This window comes from Semicossyphus pulcher, unplaced genomic scaffold (assembly GCF_022749685.1).
Source record: "Semicossyphus pulcher isolate SPU_LCO1_2020_fin unplaced genomic scaffold, fSemPul1.0.p SCAF_16, whole genome shotgun sequence".
NCBI lineage: Eukaryota > Metazoa > Chordata > Actinopteri > Labriformes > Labridae > Semicossyphus > Semicossyphus pulcher.
The window spans coordinates 1265122-1291777 of record NW_027211670.1 but is presented as its reverse complement, the minus strand read 5'-3'; the positions used below and the strand labels follow the sequence as shown (position 1 = coordinate 1291777).

Genomic DNA, 26656 nt, shown 5'->3' with positions numbered 1-26656 from the left:
TGTATGAGACACCAGTAACACAACACAGGTATGTGTTAATTTTGGAATGAGAACAGATCAGTCAGAAAATGAAGATTTCCTTAAATGTAGTCGCTGTAAAATCTCCCTGACTTCACTACTCAACTGTTTCCTTAAAATGTGTTGCACCTTTAAGATGCAAGAAATGTATTTCTTTATAGCAGCATATGAGTCGTATCATTATGTTGAGCATCTTTTCTTTGGCAGCTGCAGCAGTGCAGAGCTGCACGCTCCTGTTACAGAGTCATTTCCTCAGACTGTCGTACACTCCATCCACACCTGCTGCACTCCACATGCACAGCTCCTCTCTCACCCGTCCTCTGACTCGCTTTCCTGCTGGTTGGACGGGGGAAGTCGAGGAGGGTTGACCTAGGTCAGCGTCTCCACTGTCTCCTCAAAACTAAATGATGTTCCCATTGACATTGGGGAGCTAATTAGCAGTTAGCAGCTGAACTTTTCCGCCAGAACGTTTCAGAGCCGAGGACATCGGTGGCCTCTCTGATCCCTGAGCCTCTCATTCAAGATGGAGACCTCTCATACAACAAAGAGACAGGGAGCACTGCCACCGCCGCTGACACAAAGCCAGGAAGCACAATGTTTCACTCAGCAGGATAATTGGATTGCTAATTGTTTGTGAGATGTGAGCTCTTGAGCTGAACGTTTAGAAGATTTCAGGCAGACACAGAGGAGCAGGAGAGCGGAGCGATGTGCTGAGGGATAATTTAGCTCCTGACAGATTTCTGTTAAACCAATATGTGGCAACTGGATGCAAACAACGAGAATCGGCCTATTTAGAGTCTTAAAGGTTCGTGGATCAGAATACTAATGAAGCAGAATCAACCATGATACAATTAACCCTTCCATCTCTGCAACAGAAATCAATCAGGACGTCTGTATTTTTACTCATTGTGATGTCAGTTCTTAGAGTATCTTTCAGTGCTTCATATCCCTGAAATCTGCACAGCCTAAAGCTTCTGCATTATTTTTAGTTCTGCAATTCTATTTTTTATTTCAGATTAATTTAAATGGGACTATTTGAGAAAGCATGTTGTGGCTGGATCTCAGTCGCCTCCAACTGCCTGCACGTTTAACCTAACATTATGACGGCATTAGCAAACCTACTACGTGATGACACCGTAGACAGAAGCGGAACCCAACAAGAATGCATGCTATCGCTATTTCATTTAGGATCAATTTAGACTACACGCTGCCTCCGAAGCTATAAAAGTGATGGGATAAAGAGGCAAACACCCCTTCATGTTTGTGACAAAGCAGAAACGCTTGACTGAACATTTGGTCCATGTTTAATTGAGTCTCGTCTGTACTGAACAGGATGTTCAGCCTTGTTCTAGTTTGCACTACATGTTCCTGTAAAGCTTAAACACGAATTACATCAGGTCAAAGTCCCTGTAAAGCCAAGCATGTTATCTTTAGAGACAAGAAAAATACTCCTGTCCAATGCAAGGATTCGTTTTCTGTTTGCATTTCCAACTGTTCTGAAAACTGTGTGAATAAAGCTTCAACGTGGCAGTGATTAAACATATAGGAGTCTTACCTTCATGAATATAGACACTATGACCAGTCCATTGGGGCTCTTAGCAGCTTCTGTGTAGTTTGTGTACAGCTCATGATTGTAGTGGATCAGTTGAACCTGGAACACACAGAGAGGACGTGTAGAGAGTTAGTGAAAGAGACTCAGAGACAACGGAGCACAGGAAACCTTGAACTCAGACACCCTTCTGGAGAATCTACACCTCGGTACATGTCAGGGTCGCTCACTCATCTGAGTGCTCCCTCCGCGCTGCATAATGTCAGATGATTTAAAACGCAAAATCAATACAGGATCAAATCTAAGGCACTCAATGTAATGTAAGAAGATGGTGTTCAGAACATGTTTACACCGTGGATGTGGATAGAAGAGGGACAAAAAATAATTCGATCCAAGGCCGCTCTGCTTTCACAGGCTGTGGTGAGAGCAGATAAACCGTCTCACAGAATGAGATTAATGTTTCACTGACGAAGATGCCTCATCCTCTACAGCTGTTCTATGTTCCTGCTTTTTTAATGATGTTTGGACGTGGGCAGGCGGCAACCCCTAACTTCAAACTAGTGAAAGCTGCTCCCACAGTTTGAAAATCTACTCTGACAAAGACAAAAACAGGAAGTTCTGGGCCAGGAGGGAAGAATCCACCTGCTTATATGTCATGTTTTAGGGCTGACTCCTTAAAATTGAAGATTTGAATCTATCAGTTGACAGAACAGTTACACCCCTTTTCCACTGGAGTTAGCGCGTTGACGCAGGTTTTTCAGACCCAGGAAGACCCACTTTTAGTTGCTGATTGTCTCTTTTCCCATTGCCAGTGAAGTACACTCCTTTCTCTCTTTTCTGCTGCGTCACCGCCTGACGTCACAAACGCGCCGGGAACAGGGTTAGTAAACAGTGATCAAACTCGTCACTGACAAATTTGGAACGATGTTCAAGCGCTGCTTGGATGGAGACAGGCGGAATTAGTAGCTGAGATGACAAGGAGTCGCAGAAGTTACCGACGGAGCATAGCATCGCGCCGTAAAGGGGGCGGAGCTTACAGTGACCCAGGTTCCGTGTTCCAGGGGCGGATCCAGACCTTTTTGACTGGGGTGGCCCAAGGTGGCCCAACTGCGGCACTGACTTATGCAGGGGTGGCATGACATATGTGTCCACACACACACACGCAAATGAAAAGCAGTTAATTAACCCTTCCTTCTAAGTTTAATTCTTAAGGACTCAAACAGAATGTGTGGTCAGAGTAACACTAGACAAGTCCCACCTCTGACAAGGCAAATAGCCAATCCTAGTTTAACGTATAACGTATAACCACAAAGCTCATTTTCAAACAAAACAAAAAACAAAACAACTAAATCTAAACTAAACTCATAATAAAGCAACGCACTTCGACATACGAGAAACAAAACATAAGGTGCACACGGCTACACACTTATGCCATTTTGACCCCCCGCACGGCTCAACAGCACTGCTCATATACACCCTCTCATCAGCCCAAACTACCTGGGGATGGTATGACCGGGGAAAGTGATCATCTCCTAAAGACAGTTTACCCCTTTTCACACCTCTAGCTTAGAAACACATGTATCTATATCCCCTAACCACATTGACACAACCTACCAAAACATAAAACAACATATGAACAATTCAAGAAACATTAAGCACCCCCCCCTTTTGGTTCACGCCATGATTACCTAATTTCCTGTATAAATACAGGAAGGGAAGGGCCCCTTCCACCTTTAGCTGGACCACATTGTAAGTACGATAAGTCAAACCCAAAAAACTTTATCTAACAACCTAACTAATAAAATAACTTAACTTGCTAATGTTGTTGTGTGTTTTATTTTAGAAATGATGGTGTGCTTCAACCCACTTTGTCACACCTGGGTCTGCAGAGTCATTTGACCCAGCTCTGAATGCCCATTGTAGCCTTTCCCCATTAAGCAAAAAGGCCGGGTGTTAGCGGGTGTAGTGGGTTTTTTGACCAGTGGGACGGGGGCTTAAGTTGACTCCCACAATTCAGGAGCAACAGCATGGCAAGCTTTAACCTTTACAAACAGTCCCAAAATGACCCCTCAGTGTTCATCGCTGATGAGGAGACGTCTTGTCCTCTTTCAAGTCTTTCAGCTCCTCCTTGAGGCTATCAATGTGTTTAAAGCCCAGATAAGATATCTTATCTTACATAACCCCTTCAGTGTGTTATTTGTCTACCCAAGGGTCTCCTCCTATTTGGACATGCCCAGCAAACCTCCAAGATCCATCCATCCATCCATCAATCCATTTTCTTGCTCTAATACGGGGTTATCCCAGATGTCCCTCTTCCAGCTCCTCCTGAGGGATCCAGAGGTGTTCCCAGGCCAGGTAGGATATATAACCCCTCCAGCGAGCTCTGGGGCTAGTCCGGGGTCTCCTCACAGTTGGACATGCCTGGAAAACTTCCATCCACAGGGAGGCGCCCAGGAGGCATCCTAATCAGATACCCGAATCACCTCATCCGTCTCCTTTTGGTATTTGAGCAGTGGCTGTACTCTGAGCCTCCTCTAGATGTCTGAGCTCCTTACGCTGAGCCCAGACACCCTGCGGAGGAAACTCATTCCGGCCACTTGTATCCACGACCTCACTCTTTCGTTCACTACCCAAAGCTCCTGACCACAGGTCAGGGTTGGAACGTTATCTAGTAAATTGAGAGCTTCGCCTACAGGCTCAGATCATTTTACCCTCACTGTGAACAAGACCCTGAGATACTTGAACTCCTTCGCTTGGGACAGTTCCTCCCTCCCCACCTGAAGGGAGCAATCCATCGTTTCCAGCAGATCTGCTCCCGCAATTAGTCTCTCTTCCTCTTTTCACGATGAACCCTGTCTGACGGATTGTACACTTTGGGATAGAAGCACACAGAAGAAGCTTCTCCGCTATTTCTTTGGTTTCTAGGGAGACAATTCCCGCTACTATGATTGTTCTCCTAAGAAAAGTTGACAACAGTGCCTTTCTACAAAGTTCAAATTAAAGCACTCGGGACGGCCGCTCAAAAAGCTGGAGAGCTTGGGAAAACAAAAGGCTGGGTGCTGCACTTTTCCTCCAGGCGACCTCATATCGTAGAATAACCTCTGTACGTAAACTGATGTACGTTTCCCGACTGAAACCTTTATTTCTGCATCGCTGCAGAGCTGTGCTGAGTCCTAACTTTTGAATAGTTATTACAAAACCATAAACACGCCACTCCTCATTACCCACAGAAGAAAAAGTTACAGTCGTACCACGATAACTCAAATGATCTAATGTATTGCTTTTAGGCTGTAATACCTCTATAATTTAATAGCAATACAAAATGAAATGCAGTGAACATAAAGGCAGATAAAGCACTTATTTAAAGCACAAAGGGGTCGTTTCTCTCCCCACCTCCATAAACTTCCCCTCCTCCCTGGTTGGCAGAGGGCTTGGCACACACTGTACTGCAGGATATAAATAAACAAATGTAAGAGGAGAGTAATTATGAAATGCTCGATCGGGGAGCGCAGAGCGACAGAACGTCTATAAATGCAATCAAGGAGAGAGAGGAAGTGATTAGGGCCCTGCGTTGATCTGATTAGATTTTTAGGTGAGAGCGGCAGAGGCGGCCAAAAGAACTCATCCGCACTCCCTCAATGACAAATTGCACAAAGTTTGCTGCTGGTGGGCAATAAAAGGCCAGCGTGGGCCATAATAAAGAGAGAATATGTGCCAAATGGAGAAGAGAAAAGAGGCAGAAAATAGAGGTGGTAATTAGATACAGAAACAGTGGAAAACAGAGCCAAAGAGAAGAGCTGCGTGCTGGCTCGCGCTGTGATTCTGCAGCTCTGCATCATTTATCACAACGTCCCTCTGTTCAAACAGACTCTCAATAACTGCTGAATACAGTAACACCTCCGCCCAGCTCACAGGTACAGTCTATTAGGACTCGGCCGTAACTCTCTGTACCTGCTGCCTTCTCAAATAATGTGATGGTGACAGAGATGCAGACGGATCATTTAACAAGGTGTGACAGATATAAGAGTTAGTACAAAGAAGGGCTGGGGTTTGATCATCATCCTTCACATCCAAACTGTTCATGTTCAGCTTTTAAGTTCTGTTACAAAAATCTATTTAGAAACTAACATTTGTGCTGAGACCTTCTCAGGTTTAAGGTGATTTATTTATTTATCTTTTCAGCTTGGTTGGCACCATAGACTGTATAAAAAGATGGCCGACATGATAGCTCCCTAAAAGTGAGTCCAAGCCCTTTACTTTACTTTTTTTTTTGTTTACCTTTAATCAGTTATTTGATGCTATAAAAAGGGGGCGTGGCCTCACGATTGACAGCTCTGTTGACAAATGGGGCTCCTGCAGCGTTCTGTTCCCGAGTAGCAGAGTAGAGGAGGAACGGCGAGAGGAGACGTAACTAACACTAACACTACAGTCATTGAACTTTCCATAAGTGTGAATATCTGCTTCAGATTTTTTTCCTGTTAGTTAAATGTGTGTTTTGGTTAGCGGAAGGGGCGGGACGTCGTTGCCGCGGCTCCACCTGCCGATCTCTGCTGAGCAGTCTCAAAATAACGTCACCATCGCAAGATGGAAGCGCCTGCCTCGGGCGGTGTTTTGGCTTTAAGTACAATGAGAGTGGGTTGAGACGTGTCGTCCATCTTTTTAGTAGTCACAGACAAACAGCATATCTTGCTGACTTTCTTTATCTGTGCTTCGTCACTTTTGAGACATCCAAACTAAACTCTCGTATAACGAAGTCTCTGCTAACACTTTTTGTCAACAATTTCCTCAGCTGTGGAGTTCCCTTTCACCGTTGCTCTTGCACCTCAGTTCCATTTTATTTCTGAATAATGTATGTATAAGGATGTTAAATAATCCCTTTGCTTTTATTTTGCCAACGAGGAATCTACTGTGAAAACAAGTTTGTATCATTTAAATGTGCAAAAAAATAACCTGCAGAAGACAAGAGAAGAGCAACATCACCACACAAACACGCTCCACTGAAAGCAGCACGTATGGCTCCTCTGTGTGACAGCAGGCTGTTTTTCTGTTCTTAAACCGTCAATGAAACCTGCATGAGAAGCTAAACTGAGCAGAAGGGGGTCTGAGACAACACCGAATGTGTGTGTTTGCGTGTGTGTCTGGGGTCATGACAGCCTCTTTATGGCATGATGGCTGACCTGGCCTCAGGGGCAGCGAAATATGAAGACAGCAAGTCGATAGTGGAAGAGAGGTGTTCAGCGTTAACGGTGAGAGGCGGTTTAAACGCGCTGGGCTGGAAATGACGCTCTCCATCTCAGCCTCCATCCATCCGTCCTCCCTCCTTTACATCAAGTGGAGCGTAGATCCATAAAGCTAACAAACGGACAGGACCTGCTACCTCTCACACCAATCACTCTGGCTGTGCACAAACAGGCTTTACTGGGAGGCCTGAACGCTGCCACAGCAAACCCATCATCCGTGCTAATGCTCCTCCTGCTACGTTGGTAATTGAACATAATCCCAGATTTAGTTATCTTTCTGTATTCATATTCATTCCTGCATGTTTGTTTTGCGTGCGCTGATGTTCAGATGAGCTGATTTTAATCCGCCACGCTGCAGATGTGGGAGAAATGTCACCGTTTAACAGTCATTAATCATAATTAGAAAACAGAACAAGCTTCCCTGTGAAAATCTCTGTGACCGTCGATCTGCCGCACACAGACGTTAGCTAAATGCTATGTGGTGTTTGAAAGAGGACGTGTGAGGTGCGTGTCTGTGATTGATGGGGGTTTAATGTGTTTGGAACGGCTGCCTATGGCGAATCCTTCTCAAACACTTAACAAGATTTGTATTAAATATAGCTGGATCCTCTCTTCAGCAAGCAGCAGCGTCTCCTTCAGTTTGCAGAGGCTAACTTTCAGCTGGATTTATTAGCTGTAAAGCGCTCAGATTTCTCTTCTTTCATCGCCTCCTTGATGCTCAGTGTATTAAAGTCATCTGTGACCGAGATGACAGACTTTTTTCATTAGCTTGTAACTTTCATGCTTTTAGTTCTCCTTCCACTCGCCTGTGGTGGTTTTTAAATACAATCTGCAAAGTCAAATTAAATATAATATTAAAAAGAGACACAAATACATTATATACATAAATACATTTGACGGCGACCTCTAGAGGCCACAGTAACTATAACAGCAGAAAAGGCTGGGGGTCTGTGAGCTGAGCTGCTGCTAACTGGTCTCTGGCCCGGCTGTTTTAAGGTTTGGATTCCTTCACAGTTCATCATCATTGGGGTTTCAACTTGGAGCTGAATAATCCGCAGAGGTTAATTTGATTAGAGGTTAAATTGATTAAACCAGGGAATCTCAAACTTTGGGGTCAGGGACCCCTTGCAGCGGAGAACATTTTCCAAGGACCTCCTCATTATCGCAGATTAAGCATAAACTTACTACCATTTGTTTTGTAAAACTTATCAACCTAAATACTTCAGACCTATTTCAGAGATAAACAGAGAAACCGACCTGAGTGAGCTGAATGATTCATGATCAGATCGACGTGATGTGTCACAATCATGTCACTTTCTATTGGTCCAAAGCTAACATGGGCGGGAGTAATGGACACAACATGCTTGTTCCATTGGTGCAAATGGTCCTTATCTGTAGACATGCAGTTTGTAATGATACAGCACAATTTTATTATTTATTAGAAATGTATTATTATTATTTTACGGACCCCACTTGGAGAACCACAAGATTAAACCAATATAGATGTTATATAAGGCAGCAGTGGTGTAACAAAGTAAGAATACTTCATTACAGTAAGTATTTTCTAGTATTTTCTTACTTGAGTTTTTACTTTTCTGTCAACTTTTACTCAGATACTTTTCCACTAAGAATCTTCGTTACTCAAAATTAAATCGAGAGAAATTTGGCGGTCGAATGATTTGGGATTTTTTCTACAAATAAGGCTTTAAATGAACAAACTGAGTTAAAAACTGAGTAATGCAGCGTTGTGGATGCCAACTGGAGTGAAAACCTCAAAGAAGAAGGAGAAGAAAAAGGAGACGATAAGAAGAAGACAAAGACAAAGGAGAAGAAGAGGCAGAAGAAGAAGAAGGTAGTCCAGGCGTCAGAAGCAAGTGAGGAGCGACTCCGTGAGTAGTACAGCACTCGATGGGGATACTGGATGCGCGATAAAGGCAGAGAGGGCAACGGTGTCGGCACCAGCTACTCTGGTGAAACGTAAAGTTTATAATTCACTTTTTTTTAATTTACATCATTTACTTTTTCTTTCAACACTTGAGTACAATTAATATCATACTTAAGTTCAGTAAATATCAGATACATTCAAACTTTTAATGGAGCAAAAGTAAAACGTTCACTTCTGTACTTTTACTCAAGTATGGCTTTCAGCTACTTCATCACCACTGACAGCAGTGTCATGTTAAAACCTTTCCCAGAATTCAAGTTACAGCTCTACAAAGCGCCAACAGCAAGTGTTTTTAACGTAGTTCATTCATGACTCAGAGCTGCCAAGCGTCACGCTTTGAGTGTGACAGTCACGCAATTTGACCCATTCTCACACCACACGCCACACTTGACATTTCTCACGCTTATATTTCCCCATTCAATACTCTATATTTATTTTTTTCATGATAATAAACTTTGGTCCTCGCGGCATGCCGTAGTTCGAGTAACTCTGATTGACTGACTGAGATAACCAATCCCAGACCAATCCACCAGTCCTTTGTGCCTAAATCTAACCAACCACGGAAGGCACCACGCAATATAAACCAATCAGAAGCAACGTAAGGCGGGTCTTGGCGTCTCTAACGATCTTTCACAGACAACAGCGCCGACATTTAAAACCCACTCGACGTTCTCCTGCTTGCTAGAAGACGGACGGTAGGTAACTACCCAATTTTGATCACACAAAATTATTGAAAATGGGTTCACTTTTTAAATATTTTTACTAGTTTGATGTCGACGTAGGACAAATGTTGCTCTTAGTTTTTATCTGTATTATTATTAGACCCCCCTAAAGGAACCCACAGAGTCCCTGGAATCCACTTTGGCTGTGTCCGAAATCACCCCCTACTCAAACAAAACCAAAACCCGGAACAGTTTGGCTCTTGAGGGAACTCTATCGTCCATCATGACTGTGAAGATGGCGAGCCTTGAGCCACAGTGTTTCAAGTGGGAGCCCCCTGCCTCTGTCATCAAGGCACCAAAATCTGCCACAAACGCCTACAACATGAGACATGTCCCCAGCTAAATGATGGACAGTTGGTTGAAATGAAATATTGCAAATAAATGTATTTTGTCAAAATTCTTGTTACAATTTTCATTTCTAATTTCTGGTTAATTAAGACTAGCATTAGGAGGCCACAGTGCAGGGAGAGCAGCTGGCATGGAGGTGAGGACATCAGTCTTAAGGTATAAATCGACGTTAAAACAGGCCAAATCGACGTTAAAACAGGCCAAAATCTTCACACTAAAGTCTCACTCTTGTGATTTTCTGAAACTTGGCAGCCCTGCATGACTTATAAAATAATTTACCTTAAAAATATTATTAAAACAACGCGCTGGCTGTCTGGAAGGAAGGACCACCTTTACCATTGTGAAAGCTGTTAAAATATTCAAATGTGTCCAATGAGCTGTTGTTCAGTGACTGTGACTCTATAAATAAAAGTCAGTGTTGAGCATAAAGTATATAAAAACCTGAGCCAACCTGGTGCAGACATAATCTTTGGCATATTTTAGCACTTATTAAAAGAAAGGTGTTTCATTTGCAGATCAGACTCTGACACCGCTCCAAGAGAGCAGAGCTGAGCACGCACACACACACACATGCACGCACACATGCACACACAGCATAAATTAAGCCCTGGGTAGCTGGATGTTTTGTATAGTTGACAGCCTATACACAGTACATCTCCCTCAAACACACACACATGCACACACTGTATTCAGGGGGTGAAGGCAGACCTACAGAGGTTGTGTCTGTTAAAACAAACAAACAGTGTTTCTGGTCTCTTCATGATGTAATGCAGACATGCGGCCCTGCGATCATCTGATAGCAGTCTCACTGCCTTTGTATCTACATTTACATACAGCCTTACACATTGACATTCAGATGCATATTAAGATGCACCATTATCAATTACCTGGTAAAACTGCTGTTTTAAAATTCTACAGTCCACAAATACACGCTATGAAAACTCGCATTTTTCCAAATCATACATGAAGGCATCAACACCAGTCTGACAATAAACGTGTTTAAACATTTTAGGGCCTGTGTCCACTAACGGCAGCACCTATGTTCTACACAAAATCAATGACGTTCAGTGTTTTTAGGCCTCAGCGTCCTCTGCACAAAAACGCCCTCGCCGTCAGCGCTCTCAGTTAAAAATAGTTCAACTTTTGGAACACCGCCACGCTTGTCAATGTCACTTCCGATATCAACTTTGTCAACAACAATGGCGGAGGAGAAGCTCATCCTTTTGTTTTTTTGAGGGTGCAATTTCCAGGTGTAGAGCTGCTGCTAACGTCACGACCCGATTTCTCTACATTGTTATGCTTTCTTTGTAAAATGTCCTTGAATTAAAGCAAATATTAAGTGCGGCCAGACAACTTTCGTAACCTAGCAACAGAAAGCGCCGGTGAGAAGCGCTCTGACACTGAGGTTGTGGGCGCTGCCAGCACAGAATATGGCGTTAGCAGACACAGGCCCTTATGCAATGGGTCATTTCATGTCAGTTTCGGCCGTGATTCCATACACTGATAATATTATGTATATTCAAAACTGATTTAGGAACTTAGAAATATCACTGGAAAGAAGTCAGAGGTGTCAAACAACAACGCTTCATCAGGGCTAGCCTTTTGCTTCTCATACAGTTGCACAAGGTAGTGTCTGTTTAGTGTCGGTTTCAAGCTACCCGTCAGAGTCTTGTTGATGGTACCCTTAAAGTGCAACTTGCAGATTAAATTTTTTATTACATTAATACTCAATCTTGTCTGACAATGGCTGTAAAAAAGCTGAATCCTTGATTTCATGTTATTTAAAAGACATGAGGGCACTGAGTGTGTTTCATGCCACTCTTTAATGCTCTTTAAGGTATTGCAATATATAGCAATATATATATAATCATATAATTGTTGCAATGTACCCTTTTCCACGTGTTTCACTGCACCATTTAGCATCCAACACATCGTTAATGTAAAACCTGCTGGGTATTTGAAGCGGTTGCGTGTCTAATATTGCCTCTGCAAAACCCTGCAGACAACCAATTACGTCAGCCTCTGTCCACCTCAGGTAAATTGCCTCACCATTCTGTTTGTTATAAATGAATAACAGTTCATTTGTTCTGTAGGTATAAGCATTAATGAGAACAGCCTCCTTAATAACGGACTCGTTTGGTCCCTAACACCCCTGAACTGAGGTGTTACTGTGAGATATATTTCACACAGGCATATGTTTATCAACATAAATGGACTCACATGCAAGCTACTGATAATACATCCTATGAATACAAAGCATGTGTAGATTGGCTAATGCATAACATTAATGCAGCTAATCCCTGCAAAGCTGACATATACAGCGCTCATCAAATACAGGAATATTTTCACTTTGGAAGGATAAATGTAATCATATCTGAGGTTTACACATGTGAGCTGTATGTACATGAAAGTTATTTGTACCGTGTGTGATGTACTATTATTATCATTTAATTTATTCTGAATATTATTACACTGTTATATAAATTAAAGTAGGGAAAAAGTCACGATGGGTTACAGATATAAAATATGAAGGCGTGATGTAAAGATAAAAACTTATATTAACGCCCCCACATGCCACCTTTCCCTGCCCACGCCCCGTCCTCCCACAGGCTGCCATTTCAGAAAGCTTCTTTATTTTCAAAAAAGTTTTAATATTTCTCTCTTTGTTCACGTTTCAAGGACGTGCAGAGCCAGCACTCATCCACAGATGGAGATGAGAGGGAGCCGCAGAGAGAGAGAAAGCGGGAGATTATTCCGCATTTTCGATCATGAAACATCTTATCGGACCTTGAAGTCACGGCTTTGGCTCACAGAAAGGCCGGGGTGGGCTACCAGGGGAGGCAGCGGAACATGAGGAGGATGTTTTGCAATTGCTGTTTGACTCAGAAACAGTTGTTTGAGCGGGGCGAACACGGCAGAAGGGAATGGGATGCTTTAAAAAAAACATGTGTTAGCAACCTTTCCGGCCTTGTTTTTCCCTGCGGCTCGCGTGGAGCTGCAACTATCTGTCTGCTGAGCAGCGCTGCCAGTTATTCCACTGACACCAACATGTAATGTTAACTCCTCGTACGGAGAGTGTGATAAGAGACAGACACAGAGTTTGGACCACAGGCTGTCAATCAAACCCGGACTGTACATAAGAAGCGGAAGTAATCTCCGAGTCTAGTAAACATTTTTATTTTAGTTTACGGTCCAAATCTCTGGATTCAAGTCTTCTTAAATACAGCGTGAGGTCCATTTCGGTCACTTCTGTCTGCAAAATACACAAAATGTACAAAATAGATTCCACTTGTTACACACTGTTTAGCCGCAAAAGGCAAACCAGTGACTGGATGCAGAAGGGGAATAAAACATAAAGCCCTCAAGGGCGCCTAGAGTTCCTTCTGTGTGTGTGTGTGTGTGTATCCTTCCGGGCTGGGGTTGCAGCTCTCTTCACCCTGAAGGACGCAGTAAACACTTGTTTTATTATGATTTAAATATATCAGCTCTCAGACTCGGCGGGAGGAGAAATGATTATCATTAATTATAATAAATTTGCCGTCAAGCCTGCAATTATTTTGTTGCCACACAAATTGGTAATTCATACGATGGCAGCGGCGGCGGAAAGCAGCGGCGTGAGTGACTCATGATTGTGTTGAACAATCAAAGCACGGGAAGCTAATTGTTTCACTCGTCAAAATTTTAAAATGGCAGAGTGCGACAGTGTGAGCATGAGCGCGTGTGATGGTGTGTGTGTGTGTGTGTGTGTGTGTGTGTGTGTTGTGTGAGTTAAATGCTAACCTGCCATCTCGTCGACAACTTTGTTCCTGAAAGCACTGAAGCAAGTCATCGGCGTCATGTTTAAAAGCTCGTTAGAGCGTCAGATTGTTCTCTGCTGATCGGGGGGAAATTAAGTTGCATTAAGGTGTTTGAAAACCTTTTTGAAATCTTTTTTAACTAAATCAGAAGCAGGACATCAAAGGTTCATGAAATTATTTCTTCAACTAATAACAGAAACCACTTTTACCTCTTGTTTTTTGTTGTGGTGCTCCCTCTTGTAGCTGAAACCCTGTCTGCAGGAACAGTTTGCATTATTAACGTGTCTCTCTGACTTCCAATACTTCCTGTGTTTGACTTACCGTGATATTACATTTAATATTCTGTCAGACCCGCGGTTATGTTCAATGACAACGTTTTTAAAATTCTTCTCTGCAACAACAACAACTGTGCATGGCAGCTGTGGTAGGATTAAAGAGATAATCTCATGTAAATAAATGTCTGTTAAGTCTCTATCTATCGCCCAATGAGGTAACACAATGGTGATTGAGCCTACAGCCCACTGGTGAAAGCCTGTGCATTAGCAAAATTATGGACTGGGTGTCTGTGGCAACTTTAGCAGAAAAAATCCCAAGCGGCGCCCAGTTAGTGACACGTTTTCCATCAGCCAGCAGTGGTTGGTCTGCCAGAGAGGGTAGGCGGAGCTAAGCGGCTGCTTTTCCGCTCTCTGCAAGTGTTGCGAGTAAACAGTAATCTATTATGGCTGAACAAACAAAGAAAAGATGGATGACTACAGATACAACTTCAACAAGAAGTGAAAATCCAAAGAAGAAGAAACAAACTCGACGCTCAAATGAAGCAAACAGTCTGAAAAGGGAAGCGACCGTCAGCCAGGAAAATCAAGAGTTACAACCGGAGCCAACCGTGGACATCACACATGCAGCACTGTCTGGATATCTGGGAAGTGTGCTCCCCCAATTACCGTTTATCGCCATAGGTGCCGCCAAAGAGAACGAAACTGAGGTCTTTGAGATTATAATTTTAAGGGAACTTTAAAAGAAAAAATGGAAATCAAAATCTTCCCTTAGTGCCAGACTGGTGTACCACGGTGTATTATTAGTGTATTGGTGTAAGAAAAAACTTTACATTTCCCAGATTAAAGTCGTAAATTTGCCAGAAAAAATTACAAATTTGTGAGAAAATAACTAAGTCCTTATAATTTATGAGATTATAAATGTTTCCTCTCAGTCTCTGTCATGAGGTCGTAGGGTAACTGTCATGTGTGATGTAACCCCTGGGGCAAACGGGGAGCATAGAAAGGTGTTTCTGCAGCAGAGGGTCGCTCAGTCTTTCTCCTCTGTGAAGTCTGCTTCTTGTGTGCAGAGAGGCTGAATCTGCTCCGAGCTCCGTGCCATGCTCGCCTGTGTGAGCAGCAGAGCCAACAGGGCAGAGAAGAGAGACAGGTGAATCAGAGGGAGGGGGCCGTGAACCCTAACCTACTGTTTGGGGGGGTCGCGGCTCAAAAATATTCCTATAAACTTGATTTTACTAGTTTTTGTTTCTCGCATGTTTATGACTTTATAATCTAATAAAGTTGCTCGTTTATTCTGACAAATTTGGCTTTTTGGAAGCAAATTTGTGACTTTAATCTCTGAATATTTCTCTTCCCTTCTGGCTCAGTTTATTTTGTATTTATTTTTTTATTTTTGTACAACGGCCCTGTGTTATTTCATGTTTCACTGAAAAATGCTTCTCAAAGTAAGTGAAAAACACACATTACATGATGTCGGTAATTTTTTAATCTAAATCTGTGCATGCTTTATCTTTCTCTTTGGTCTGCAAACAGATCATGGCTCCGCCGCGCAGCTGCATGAAGCTCAACTCAAACTTGATGGTTGGTAATTTGTGTAAGTCACGTGTTTTTCTGTCAGTGAATCCTTGTATCGAGAACTAGCTCCTGTAATTCATCAATGACTAAATCGCTGGCTGGAACAAAGTTACTGACTCACTGAGAAGCAGAGCAACGTTTTTATCACACATCTGCCCCTGCAACATGAGTGTGAACTTTCCTATGTACAGTAACATTATTCAGTGAAAACAATGCTGTAACTTTAAGGTCACCTCAGAGAGAACTCAGAGCAGCCTGTTTTCACTCCCAGCTTTGCTTGGTCAGTGGCCCTGCACAGTGGTGTCCTCGGGCTGTTTGAGGGGCAGGGCCCCCCCAAAAAAATAAAAGGGCACCATCTGTATGCCATGGGGCACCAGCGCGCAGAAATGTTGTGATGTGAAACAGTGCATGGTGAAGCCTCTCGTGCGAGCAGGAGCATGCCACAAACCAAAAGCAAATTACTGCATAGCCTATTGGTCAACGAGAAGCTCGGCTCCTCTTTTCTAATCTCATGAAGCGCTGATCTTTACCGTGGGTCATCAGTTCCTCTCTCTCCCTCTCTCTCTCTCTCTTTTTTTACATACTAACAAACAGCTGGCTACAACCAGGAGTGAAAATGAGGTAGAATCATGCTGCCACACAACTGTGTTTTTAAAGGGTATATTTAAAAAAAACACTAATTTATTAACTAATACACTAACTAATTTCCAACATGTATCGTTTACCCATTGAGGGGCAGCTGAGAGGGCATTTTATCAGTTTTTTATCTTCTACAGGGGCATCTATGAGAGCACCCGCCGAGTACATCACTGCTTCTACGCTTCAAAATATGACTCTGAAAGTACCCCTTTAGTGTCATTCTTAGTAGTGGTCGACTTAAATGGCTTTAATGTCTGATGCCGACATTTAGAGAGCAGGGCAGCCAGTGGCCAATATACGTTGGCGATATCATGTTGTTGTTTTTTTTTGCATTCGATGAAATACAACAATTTATGACACAGTGAAATGCTGCCACAGGGGACCAGATTTCTGTCCAGACCAAAAATACAAGGTCAGTATTTGGCTTAAAAAAAAGGAATGTAATGTAACGTGCTCTAAACTGCAGACCACAGGCCCATTGAGTTACGCGTTACCGGCTGAGCCTTCCCATTTAAGAACAATGGCCTTAAGGGTGATGTATGCATGTGGCGTTGCCTGGCAGGTTTGTTATGGGAAGTGAGTGTAGACTGCAGAACAAGTACCTGCAGCGAGCAGACTACGTGAAGCGCATGCTGCATGGGTTGTTCAGTTACAGTAGTCAGCAGAAAGTGTCCAGATACTACCACGACGTCTCCCGACCATCCTTTAAAGCAGAGCTCACCCGGGCTGCAGAGGCTAGTTAGCAGCTAACTGACGAGCCAAGCTAAAGCTAATTGAATTAGCCCAAAGAAACCAGCAGCAGAGTTCATTTTGGCCGCTGTTTTAGATTTAGTTTATTCGTTTTAGTCAAATTTTGGTCATTTTTACCTTTTATAGTTTTAGTCAATAGAAAGTCATCACATTTCAGTCATTACTTTTAATGAACTGCCCTTTTTCTGTGAGCATGCACAGAGCCTGAAGCAGAAAGCCCGCGTTAACAGAGTAAGTTCATAACCACCTTCATGATACCCGTTGCTTTTATTTTGACAGGCAGATTAAACGCACATTGGGGGGAAATATGCATTTTGAACGTCCGACAGCCGATCACAAATGTCTTGTTAGCGAAAACAAAACATTCATATCTTTTCTTAGCTTGTCATCGTCTCGTCTTCGCCATGGAAAAATAGATCGTTGACAAGCATTTTCCGTCATTACTTTCAAAATTAACACTGACCAGCAGTCTCGGAACCGGGGCTGGAAAAGTAACACATGCAAGAAAACTTTCCATGTTAAAAGTTTCCAGTAGCTGCGGGTAGCGTCTGAGTGAATGAAACTCTTCTTTCTCCAGTCTGCATCTCGCTAATGTTACCTGGTCAAGATGAAAAGGCAGCAAAACATGGTTTAATTTTTTGGAGCAGCTCAACGGGTGAAAGCTTACGATGATGTCGTTAAATAATGAGTTATTGTAGCGACAAACTCACATCGCTTAGAACCGTTACAATTCCCAAAAATGTTACGTTCATTTTTCTCACTAAAACACCATAACCAATGTAATTATACAGACAGTAAATATTAAAATTGTATATGTTATTAAGAGTGGCCAATTAAATAAGTTGAGCTTTGAAAGCTAGGAGTTTAAGTCTTACTGTTTTCTCTCAGGTAACGTATGACGGCGAAATGGACACAAGGCAGCACTCAACATCGTTCCACACTGACGAGGCTGCCTGTGTATGCAGACATAATTTGTCGACATTGGCCGACCCCTGATTCTGCTCTCTAGCTGAAGTGCTTGAAAGTCAGTTTCAGGTGGTCATTAGGGGCGATGGATGGGTTAAACAAACACAAGACTTGTATCTTTTATTTTTCTAAATTTGGTAAAGTAAGTTAGTTAGGAAACATTTGTGTGTTTGTGATATCACAGCGTATATAAGTTTGTACTTATTGAAATCCACCATGTTCGATACCTTAACCGAACCAAGGTGTTTCTGTAGCCTAAACAAATCCACTCTCTAACACACGTGTTTATTATTGTAAGTTATTGTCTTAGTATTTGTGAATGTACAAAAGTCATTCATGTGAAATATTTCTTTGATCAGATGATGCTTAATTATTATCGCTGATTGACCTAAGATTTTACACGTTTGGTGCAGTTGTGTTGGTCCACAGTGAGTGCACACACCTCTCCAGAGAAGGCCTGTCCGTTCAGCAGGTGTTCAGAGCCCTGCCCGTCCTCGCTGCCGAAGTGTAGCCGGATCTCCTCCAGGCGATGGCTGTACGTCATGGGCCCTCCGGAGATGTTCACCAGGTGCTCCTTGTCCAGTCGCAGAGAGACGTGGCGGCCCGTGTTGTACATCGTCCCTCCCACCTGGAGGAGAACAGATGAAGATGAAGTTTAATAACACAAGAACGAATACGTGAAACATATTTCGAACCAGAAAAACATAAAAATATAGCCTTCCAGACAGAGGAAAAAACACAACACAGCTCTGGTGTATTACAACAGACTTCACACGTTTGCATAAGTACAACCACGGTGAAAACATTGTCTTGCCTACATATAGACTATTATGTATATGTATATATATATATATTATACACGCTATTATAAATGCATTTTTTTTTCTCCAGCAGCTGCTTTGCTTTCAAAAAAGAACAGCTCCAGCTAGTTTGAATCTCAACACAAAGGTAACAGGTGAGGTGTGAAAGCCTCCTGAGCTGCTAATCCAGTTTAATGGTGTGCTGAATAATTGCCACTGGGCTCTGAAGTGATAACCAGGCTACAGGCTGGTGGTGGAAATGCCAACACAGTGTCACAGTAGCACAAGTAGAAAAGAGTCATAAGGTTCGTATGAGACGCCACGGGTCGGTCTATGAACGAGTGTTCAGGGCTCGTCTCCAGAGAAACGCGAACAGCCAAGGATCTGTATCTTTCTGATCAGGTTTTACGGTTTGTTCAGTTCAGTTTCTGTGAGGTCTAATTTTCACAACATTTCATCACTCTGCCTCTCTGTTGTACACATCGCATTTCCTTTATTTTTTGTGAACCCCCAACGTTAAAGTTTGAACTTCGCCTATAAGCAGAATATTACTGACCAGAAGCACACACACTTTAAAGTAACTGCACAGTTAAGCAGGGTTTTTGAGCTGTAATCTAAATTATATTGCTGTACTGTGATGAAACGCATCAATGCTGCTGTTAATGGTGAGAATTCTTACCAAATTTATAAAAAACGGCGTTTCAGCCCTGGACCTTGCCAGCCGATGGTGATGTAGAGACGACCGTTTGGGACAAAATTACATCATGGAATGTATTTTAACAAAGGAACGTTAACGCCTGTCAATGCACGCTTGCACACTTGCATTGCCTGGGCTCCGAAAGCTCCGGCTTCAGGCGTTAGTGTGGCTGGAGCCAACGACTCGAACTGATAGGGCTCGGGACCACCACGGTCCTCCACCACACTGAAGTGCTCTTCAGGGGACTCTGGAGGGGAGAAGTCCTCCACCTCAAAGAGCCCTCTGTCATATGTGCCTTGTGACTCTGTGTCGCCCTCCATTGTTCTCTGGCCAGGGGAGGGGACGTCACTGTGCTGCCGGACACACACACACACCCCTCCACCCCCCTCTCAGCCCCTTGCACCCTTTGAGCATTTTTCAGCATTGTGCAGTGGGTGGAGTTATGGTCAGGCCTGGGGGTGCAGTTACACTTTCATATGTTTAATGTTGACTGAAACAGTTTTCCAGTGCACAAAGTGATACATTGTAGTACGACAGAGAAGTTGTAGGGAGGTGGCTCGAATATAATCCTTACAACTTAATAATGGATATTTAAAAAAAATGAAACACTTTGGTCAAAGGATTTCTGTCGTATTTTTCAGTTTTTCAGATGTCCACTGAAACAGTTTCCTTACTATATTGATTAAAATTGATCCGGGTGGAATAACGCTTCTTTCTGAAGCTATTTGCGGGTTCAAAGTCATTGCTCAAATGATTGAAAGGGAATAAATGTGTACAATAGTCCAAAAGATATCTGTAAGAATCCTGCAAGAAAACTCTTAAACAGGACTAGAACGTGGACTTTTTTATGAAATCTATTTAAACCTGGAGATGGGAACAATAATTACTGAAGGCTATTGGTGTGTTCTGGCATGTCTCTGTCTGTGGTTGACTTGACGCAGCAGTGAATCATTTGTTTAGTTAAAAACAAGTAAAAAAAACCGTTCCCTTGAAGTCTCTTTCAGCTCGGAGCTTTGGTCTCAGTAATGAGGAAACGCTGTTGTCTTGCATTTTTGACAGTTTAGGAATACAAGTTTTGGTTGGAGTCTGTATCATCAGCCGAGCTTACGCAGGAACAGTCCTCAGGGCTTTATTTAATTAGGCAGCGATGTGAGCGGGGGGGAGAGACCTCGTTGTAAACGGAGAACACTTCGACAGACAAAGAGAGAGAGCAGCCCGAAGAGAAGAAAGGGACAGGTTCACAATCGTTACACATGGAGGTTTTAGGGGAAACGTGGTTTTACAAAAGGCCTGAGTAACGATCTTTATCGTCAGCTCTGTTTAGTTATTTATAATGAGGACTTATTTCAAAGTGAAGCATTGATATTCACACCACGACTCTGGCTGGACTTCCAACACTCTTATCTGCCTCGTTCTCCCCTCTCTCTCCCGCTCTCTTATTCCTTTTACCACTTACTTTCAAATGATCGCACCCCCACCCCCCCCTCTAAATTCCCAGAGAAAGAAGTCTGCCCACACATTGTAAATATTTTATAGAAGCTGAGAAAAATCGATGATTTGAAAGGAGAAAGAGAGAGGGAAGAGAGAGCGATGCAAAGAGCAGATAAGTACGGAGGAGAGAGGTGTGCTGGACGCCCAAAGAGAGGACGAGTGAAGGGAAGTCTTTCAGGTTTCCTGTCAAGGCGTCGAGGGTGAGGTGAGACCTCAGAAAAGGCCAGAAAAATCTCCCTCTGGACCTCCTTTGGCTTTTATTCATGAGGAAGGAGAGGAGAGAGGCCTGAGGACTGTGCTGCAGCCTGGTTAATGAAGGACACTGAGATAATAAGGTAAAATACGAAGCCATGCAAAGACGCAGGATTAAACACCTCAGATACACGGGAACACGCAGAGTATACACCTGAACGCTTCATCCATATGACATTGATAAACAATAATGCCTGTTTTTTTCCTCCCTCTGTTCGTCAATGACTTCCAAAAGTGTACGATTTCTTTTGAGCCTAATCTGAGCCGCCAGATGCTGAGGGCACCTTGAGACAGATGCTCTACAGATGCTATCATGTGTGTCTGTAAGAGACACGAGAGGGAGGCTGAGCAATGAGAATGCAACGTTTTTTATACACAAAAAACATATACAAACCCCGGCACGGTCTGTATGAACCTTTTAACTTCTTAAAGTTTGTGATTAGCTGGTGAAGGTGATGGAGGTTTTTTATATTTAAAAAAGAGTGTTATATAGCTTTAAAAGACATGATAAGGCTATAGTATAGCATTATATATGCATTAGCCTGATGTGTCTACTGCTCAACTATAACTCCCTCCTGGCAGGCCTTCCTGCACGCACATTCAAACATCTGCAGATGATCCAGAACGCAGCAGTGCGACTGGTCTTCAATCAACCCAAAACGGCTCATATCCCTCCACTGGCTCACAGTCGCCGCTCGCATCAAATTCAGACCCTGTTGCTTGCTCGTCTACAAAAAAACAAGCAACAAAAACGGCTCCTGCCTACCTGAATGCCCTCATCCACGTCTACACTCCCTCCCACCCACTACGCTCTGCCAATAAAGGCGCCTGGTAATCCCATCACAACAGGGCGCTAAGTCACTAACTTTCACCTTGACGAAGAAGCTAAAGACCCTACTCGTTCATGAACATCTCCGCATTTAATGATATCGCTGGCGACGACGACGATGTCGTTAAGTAAGAACAGCTTCTTTACGCCTCTGTGCACGGCCTCTCGGCACCAGTGTCCGATCGCACTTGAAGTTGTTTGTTTGCTCTTACTGACTTCGTTCCCTTCTGTCTTGATCGTTGCTTGTGTTGTAGTAACTCTCAGATGTACGTCGCTTTGGAGAACATAGTAAATATAAGTTTTGTTAGCAAGCACGCCTTTTATCTTTAGGCTAAGCACAAACCTAGCAAACCTTCCTGGTCAGCACAACCCCATGGGGCCTGATTAGGTTTAACCTGGGCTGGTCTGAGCTACCCAAATAGGGCCCAGTTTCCACTGAGTCCCCAGATGGGTCACCCAGATGTGTTGATGAAGGGCCCCTGATGAACTCCATACAGGGCCTATATGCCGAGACCCATCCAGTACTCCTGTAGGCTGTCTAAAATGGTAGGCACATTTCTAGCCCAGGTATACTTCTGTGTTGCTAACTTAGGCACCATTTCTAAACTGCGTAAAAGCACACTCTGAATCTATACCCAGTTTAACTGTGTAATCGCCACGTGAGCCCAAGTAGGACATTTTGGTTGGGTATGTGCCAATAGTCATCTCTGATTTTTTTAAGGGCTACTTTTATAGAAGTGTGAGTTGGCTAAAAATTGGACTCTTGGACTTTTTCTGCTTCAAACAACAGTTATTTTATTGTTGTTAAACATCCACAATCGATCGACCTCTAGTAAGAAGCATGTATGGTTTTAAACCAAAGCACAGCTCCAAAGGAACCTAAACAAATATGTAGAAACTCGTGCAGCAAAGCAGAAAGAGCTGGAATATTGAGCTTCTCCTGCCTTATTTCCTCACACTATTCCTTCATGTGACCGTTACATGTTGTAAACAGTCCACACTCTTTTACACTCTTTCCCAGTCAATATCTGTTTGGCTGTAAGGCTGATTGCTCGTGTCAGGGTAAATGGCTGGAGGCTGTCTGGGAGGCGCGGGTACTCAAGTGTGGCTGGATGACAAAGGCGAGGAGGGTAATCATGTTTGTCTTACAGTGACACACAGATACAGAGAGCATGTACAGTAAGAAGCAGCTCCGGTTCTAATTGGTCATTCCTTCATCTCCTGGGATCGATAATCCACCGGCGACTGGAGAGCAAAACAGAGAGCATGATGGTAGATACTCTGCTGCAGATACTGAGAGGAAAATAAGACTGAGGAGCTGAGCGTGATGCAATCTTAGAAGTGCAAATGATCACATTTAGTGGTGGTGATATAATAAACAGAAAAACAAAACTCTGCAGAAGCCAGAAACACTTTCTGGGAGGAGAATGAAAACATTGAAATCATTCATATTTTAAGTAAGATAAGGTTGACAGGGATCATATTTAAACAGCTGCTGGGAGAATAAATAAAAAACAGTTGAATAAAAGTAGCTTACTTCATTCGTCATGTTTCTGCTGCAACAATTACCAGGCAAAGTCAATGTGGTGGAAAGGTTGCAAACAAAGCAGAGGCACTATATTCCAATCTGCTTTCTCATTATTCTGCAGAGTCTCAACATTTCTGCGAGGAGTGAAGTAATTATTACGAGCAGGTTGTGAAAGTTCAGATTTTTTGCTGAATGTTTTCCTGAAAATCTGCAGCTTTATTCATGAAAATAAACTCAGCCTGTCGGATACAAACAGGTCTGTGTGTTGCTTTTATACTAGACAGTGATAAACAAAAGACCGCTCTCATGTCTCAACACTATTCTATTATACTGTCTACATTTTAATGCATTCAAAATCACGTTAGGAACTTCTCTGTGCACTCCACTCTTTACTTAAGCCATAAACTTTGCAGCAGATAAACAACCGGATGGTCTGAAGCTTCCAGGCTGTCGCAGAGCTCCAGTGGTGCCCAAAACTTTTAAACACACGTCTATGAGCCACGCAGTTGATCCTTCATCAAGAAAGAAAACCAACACATGTACACTGTCCTCTATGAGGCCTGTGAGGCACAATGGACAGAGGCATGTACTGCAAAGGGAGATGAAAGGGTAAACCCGGCCTGTTGAGCCTAAACCCAGGGTTTTCCATCTCACAAAGCTGGCTCTCTTTTAACCTGGCCAGATCACCATGGTAACTTACTCTGCAAAGCTAACCTGGTCAGAACCAGGTTAAGTTCAGAGTCTGGGCTTTAAATAAAGCATCGTCTTTTCATCAGTTATTTCCTCACAATGTTCTTGTTGGAGAATAAACTTTTAGAGGTCTACAAAAGAAAACGACTTCCAGTTTCAAAAGATTTTAAGGACAAAAAACCTGAACCAACAGAGTACGCTTTTTTTCCCCTCCTAATAATGACATCATCTTATGTTCCTTAACAACCACACACACATTTCCAGCACCAGGTCAACACGACCCAGAGCATGTCCGAGTCTTAGGAATTAATTGGAAAACAAAGGCTTTTTCCTGAAAAATGATTTGGATCATTACAATCTTTTTCTCGGAACCCACTTCAGTCTGACCCTAACGTCTGCTGGACTATCTGTCAGGTAAGTGCTGAATTTCCACCAGTGCAGTGAACAAAGCATTATGTCATTAGATGATATAGATCCTCAACTGAGGTTATAAGCATACGGACACTTCTGGAACGTAACGTTACGCATGTAAAGCCACAGAACGAAGCCGTGCAGGTATAGTAGCACGTACTGTATGCATCGCATCACGCAGCCTATGCATTCAGTCAGTGACGGATATAATATGACCCTCCCTCCAGTCTCCCTCTTCTCGTTTTTACCTGTCTTTCACACTTTAAATTTCAGCAGAACATTCATACAGTGAGAAACGGAGAAGACACAGCAGCTAAGGACGCTGGATTATGTTTTATGCTTTGTCCTAATTTCCTGCAGTGTTTCCGCCACATACATTCTGCAGCAAACTGATAGCCGCCGCTGCTTCAGATTTCTTACTTAAGGAGTCACAGGACGTCAACCACACGTGAAGTCGTGGCAACCAAATAAACAACAGCGGGACCTGTTTACTCCTCACAGTGTTCTAACGGCAAAAGAGGGTCCAACATCGGATCGTTTTGATCGTCAATAATAAAGTCCCTCGTGCACACGCGGCTCACGTGCTGTGAGAACTGAATTGCGAGAGAAAATATTTAACTTTTGTGACTTAATGAAACAGACTGCTGATGAAGACAGTCAACAAAGCAGACAGAGAGACAGACAATAAAGAGGGGGCGGGGCCAGCAGCTGTGCAGAGAGGTGTGTTGGAGGGACTGCAAAGTGATCGGATCAAAGTATTATCTACTTTGCGATTAATTAATTACAAAGCCTGTAATTAATGAGATGATTTTTTTTTTTATCACCAGTATACCATAAAACTTTTAAATATTCATCATCGCTTCTTATTTAAAGAAGTCTGACAGAAGCAGGCAGCCTATGATCGCTCCTTCTTTTGCGAAAGAAGCATCAAATGACGCGTAAAGAGCCCCGTTTCCTGTGAGCGCGCACAGAGCCTGAAGCAGAAAGCCTGTGTTAAAGGAACAGTTCGGTATTTTTAAACCTTGGCCCTATTTTTACAAATTTGGTTAACATTACAGAAATGATCCTGACAAAGATCGTCTTTATTTTAAAGAGTAAGATCTTTTTTGTGTAACCAGAAACAGAAGTCTTGCTCAAGGAGAAGTCTCCCTCAAAAGTCTTGCATGTGGTGAGCTACCTGAACAGGAAACGTGAGTCAGTGGCAAAAACAAGGACTTGTAGTGGACGGACTTTGATCGGGCACAATTGCCCCAGGGGATTATGTTGCAGCCATTACGGTCGTATTGCGGCTATGGCGGAGGACATCTACTGGACCGATTCCCAAAGATTTTGTTCCCATGAGTCATTTCGACATCCACATTTGTAAAAATAGGGCCCAGGTTTAAAAGTACAGAACCTTTATGATACCCGTTATCTCTAACTGGGGCTTCAAGCTTTGTTGAGACAGCCTACGTAAAGAAAGCCTGGGTATGCTGAACGTGCCTCGTAGTACACCCCTCTGGTAAGGGCTGATAAAATGTTCTCAGTTTTAAAGTAACACATTAATAATCAGAGCCAAGCGTGTTCTCTACCAGCAGCCACCCCAGCATCATCACAACAAGTGTATCTGAAACTCACAAAAAGACAGAGGAAGCTGCCAGCGCGGCTAGATTCTGATAGAAAGTGAAATCAAACAAACACGATCAGAGCTGAGCGTGACAGCTGACACAACGTTCACACACACACACACACACACACACACACACACACACACACACACATTGTTATGAACCAGCTCCAGTAAACAGATGCAGCACAGCGAGAGGAGATCACAGCCATCAGCAACATGTAGGAGCGCCCTGCTCGTCTGTGTGTGCGTGCGTGTAATGCATGTGTGTAATGCATGCTGAGGCTTGACTCTCTTTGTAAGTGTAAATTACAGTGCACCATCGAGTGTCACACCCCACTGCTGTGCAGCTTAAACATGCTGCTCATCTTGCCAATCGATGTTAAATAAAAACTATAACGTCGAGAGACAGTTCACTGACAGAGAGAGTTCATTGATGACGTCACTATGTTGCATAACATGCTCAATAAACGGATTAAACGTGCACAAAATGGCTGAGGGACATGCTCATTATTAAATTGATCTAAAATA

At 43.1% G+C, this 26656-nt stretch overlaps 1 protein-coding gene across 1 annotated transcript in view; it reads right to left on the bottom strand.

Moving 5' to 3' along the window:
* Positions 1-26656, bottom strand: part of ca10a (carbonic anhydrase Xa) — a 305233-nt gene that overhangs the window by 19944 nt on the left and 258633 nt on the right. The window contains exons 5-6 of the mRNA XM_069665152.1: positions 18264-18449; positions 1574-1669 (exon numbers count right to left, since the gene is read on the bottom strand). Of these exons, the coding sequence (XP_069521253.1) occupies positions 1574-1669; positions 18264-18449 (282 nt within the window). The remainder of the gene's footprint in view (positions 1-1573; positions 1670-18263; positions 18450-26656) is intronic.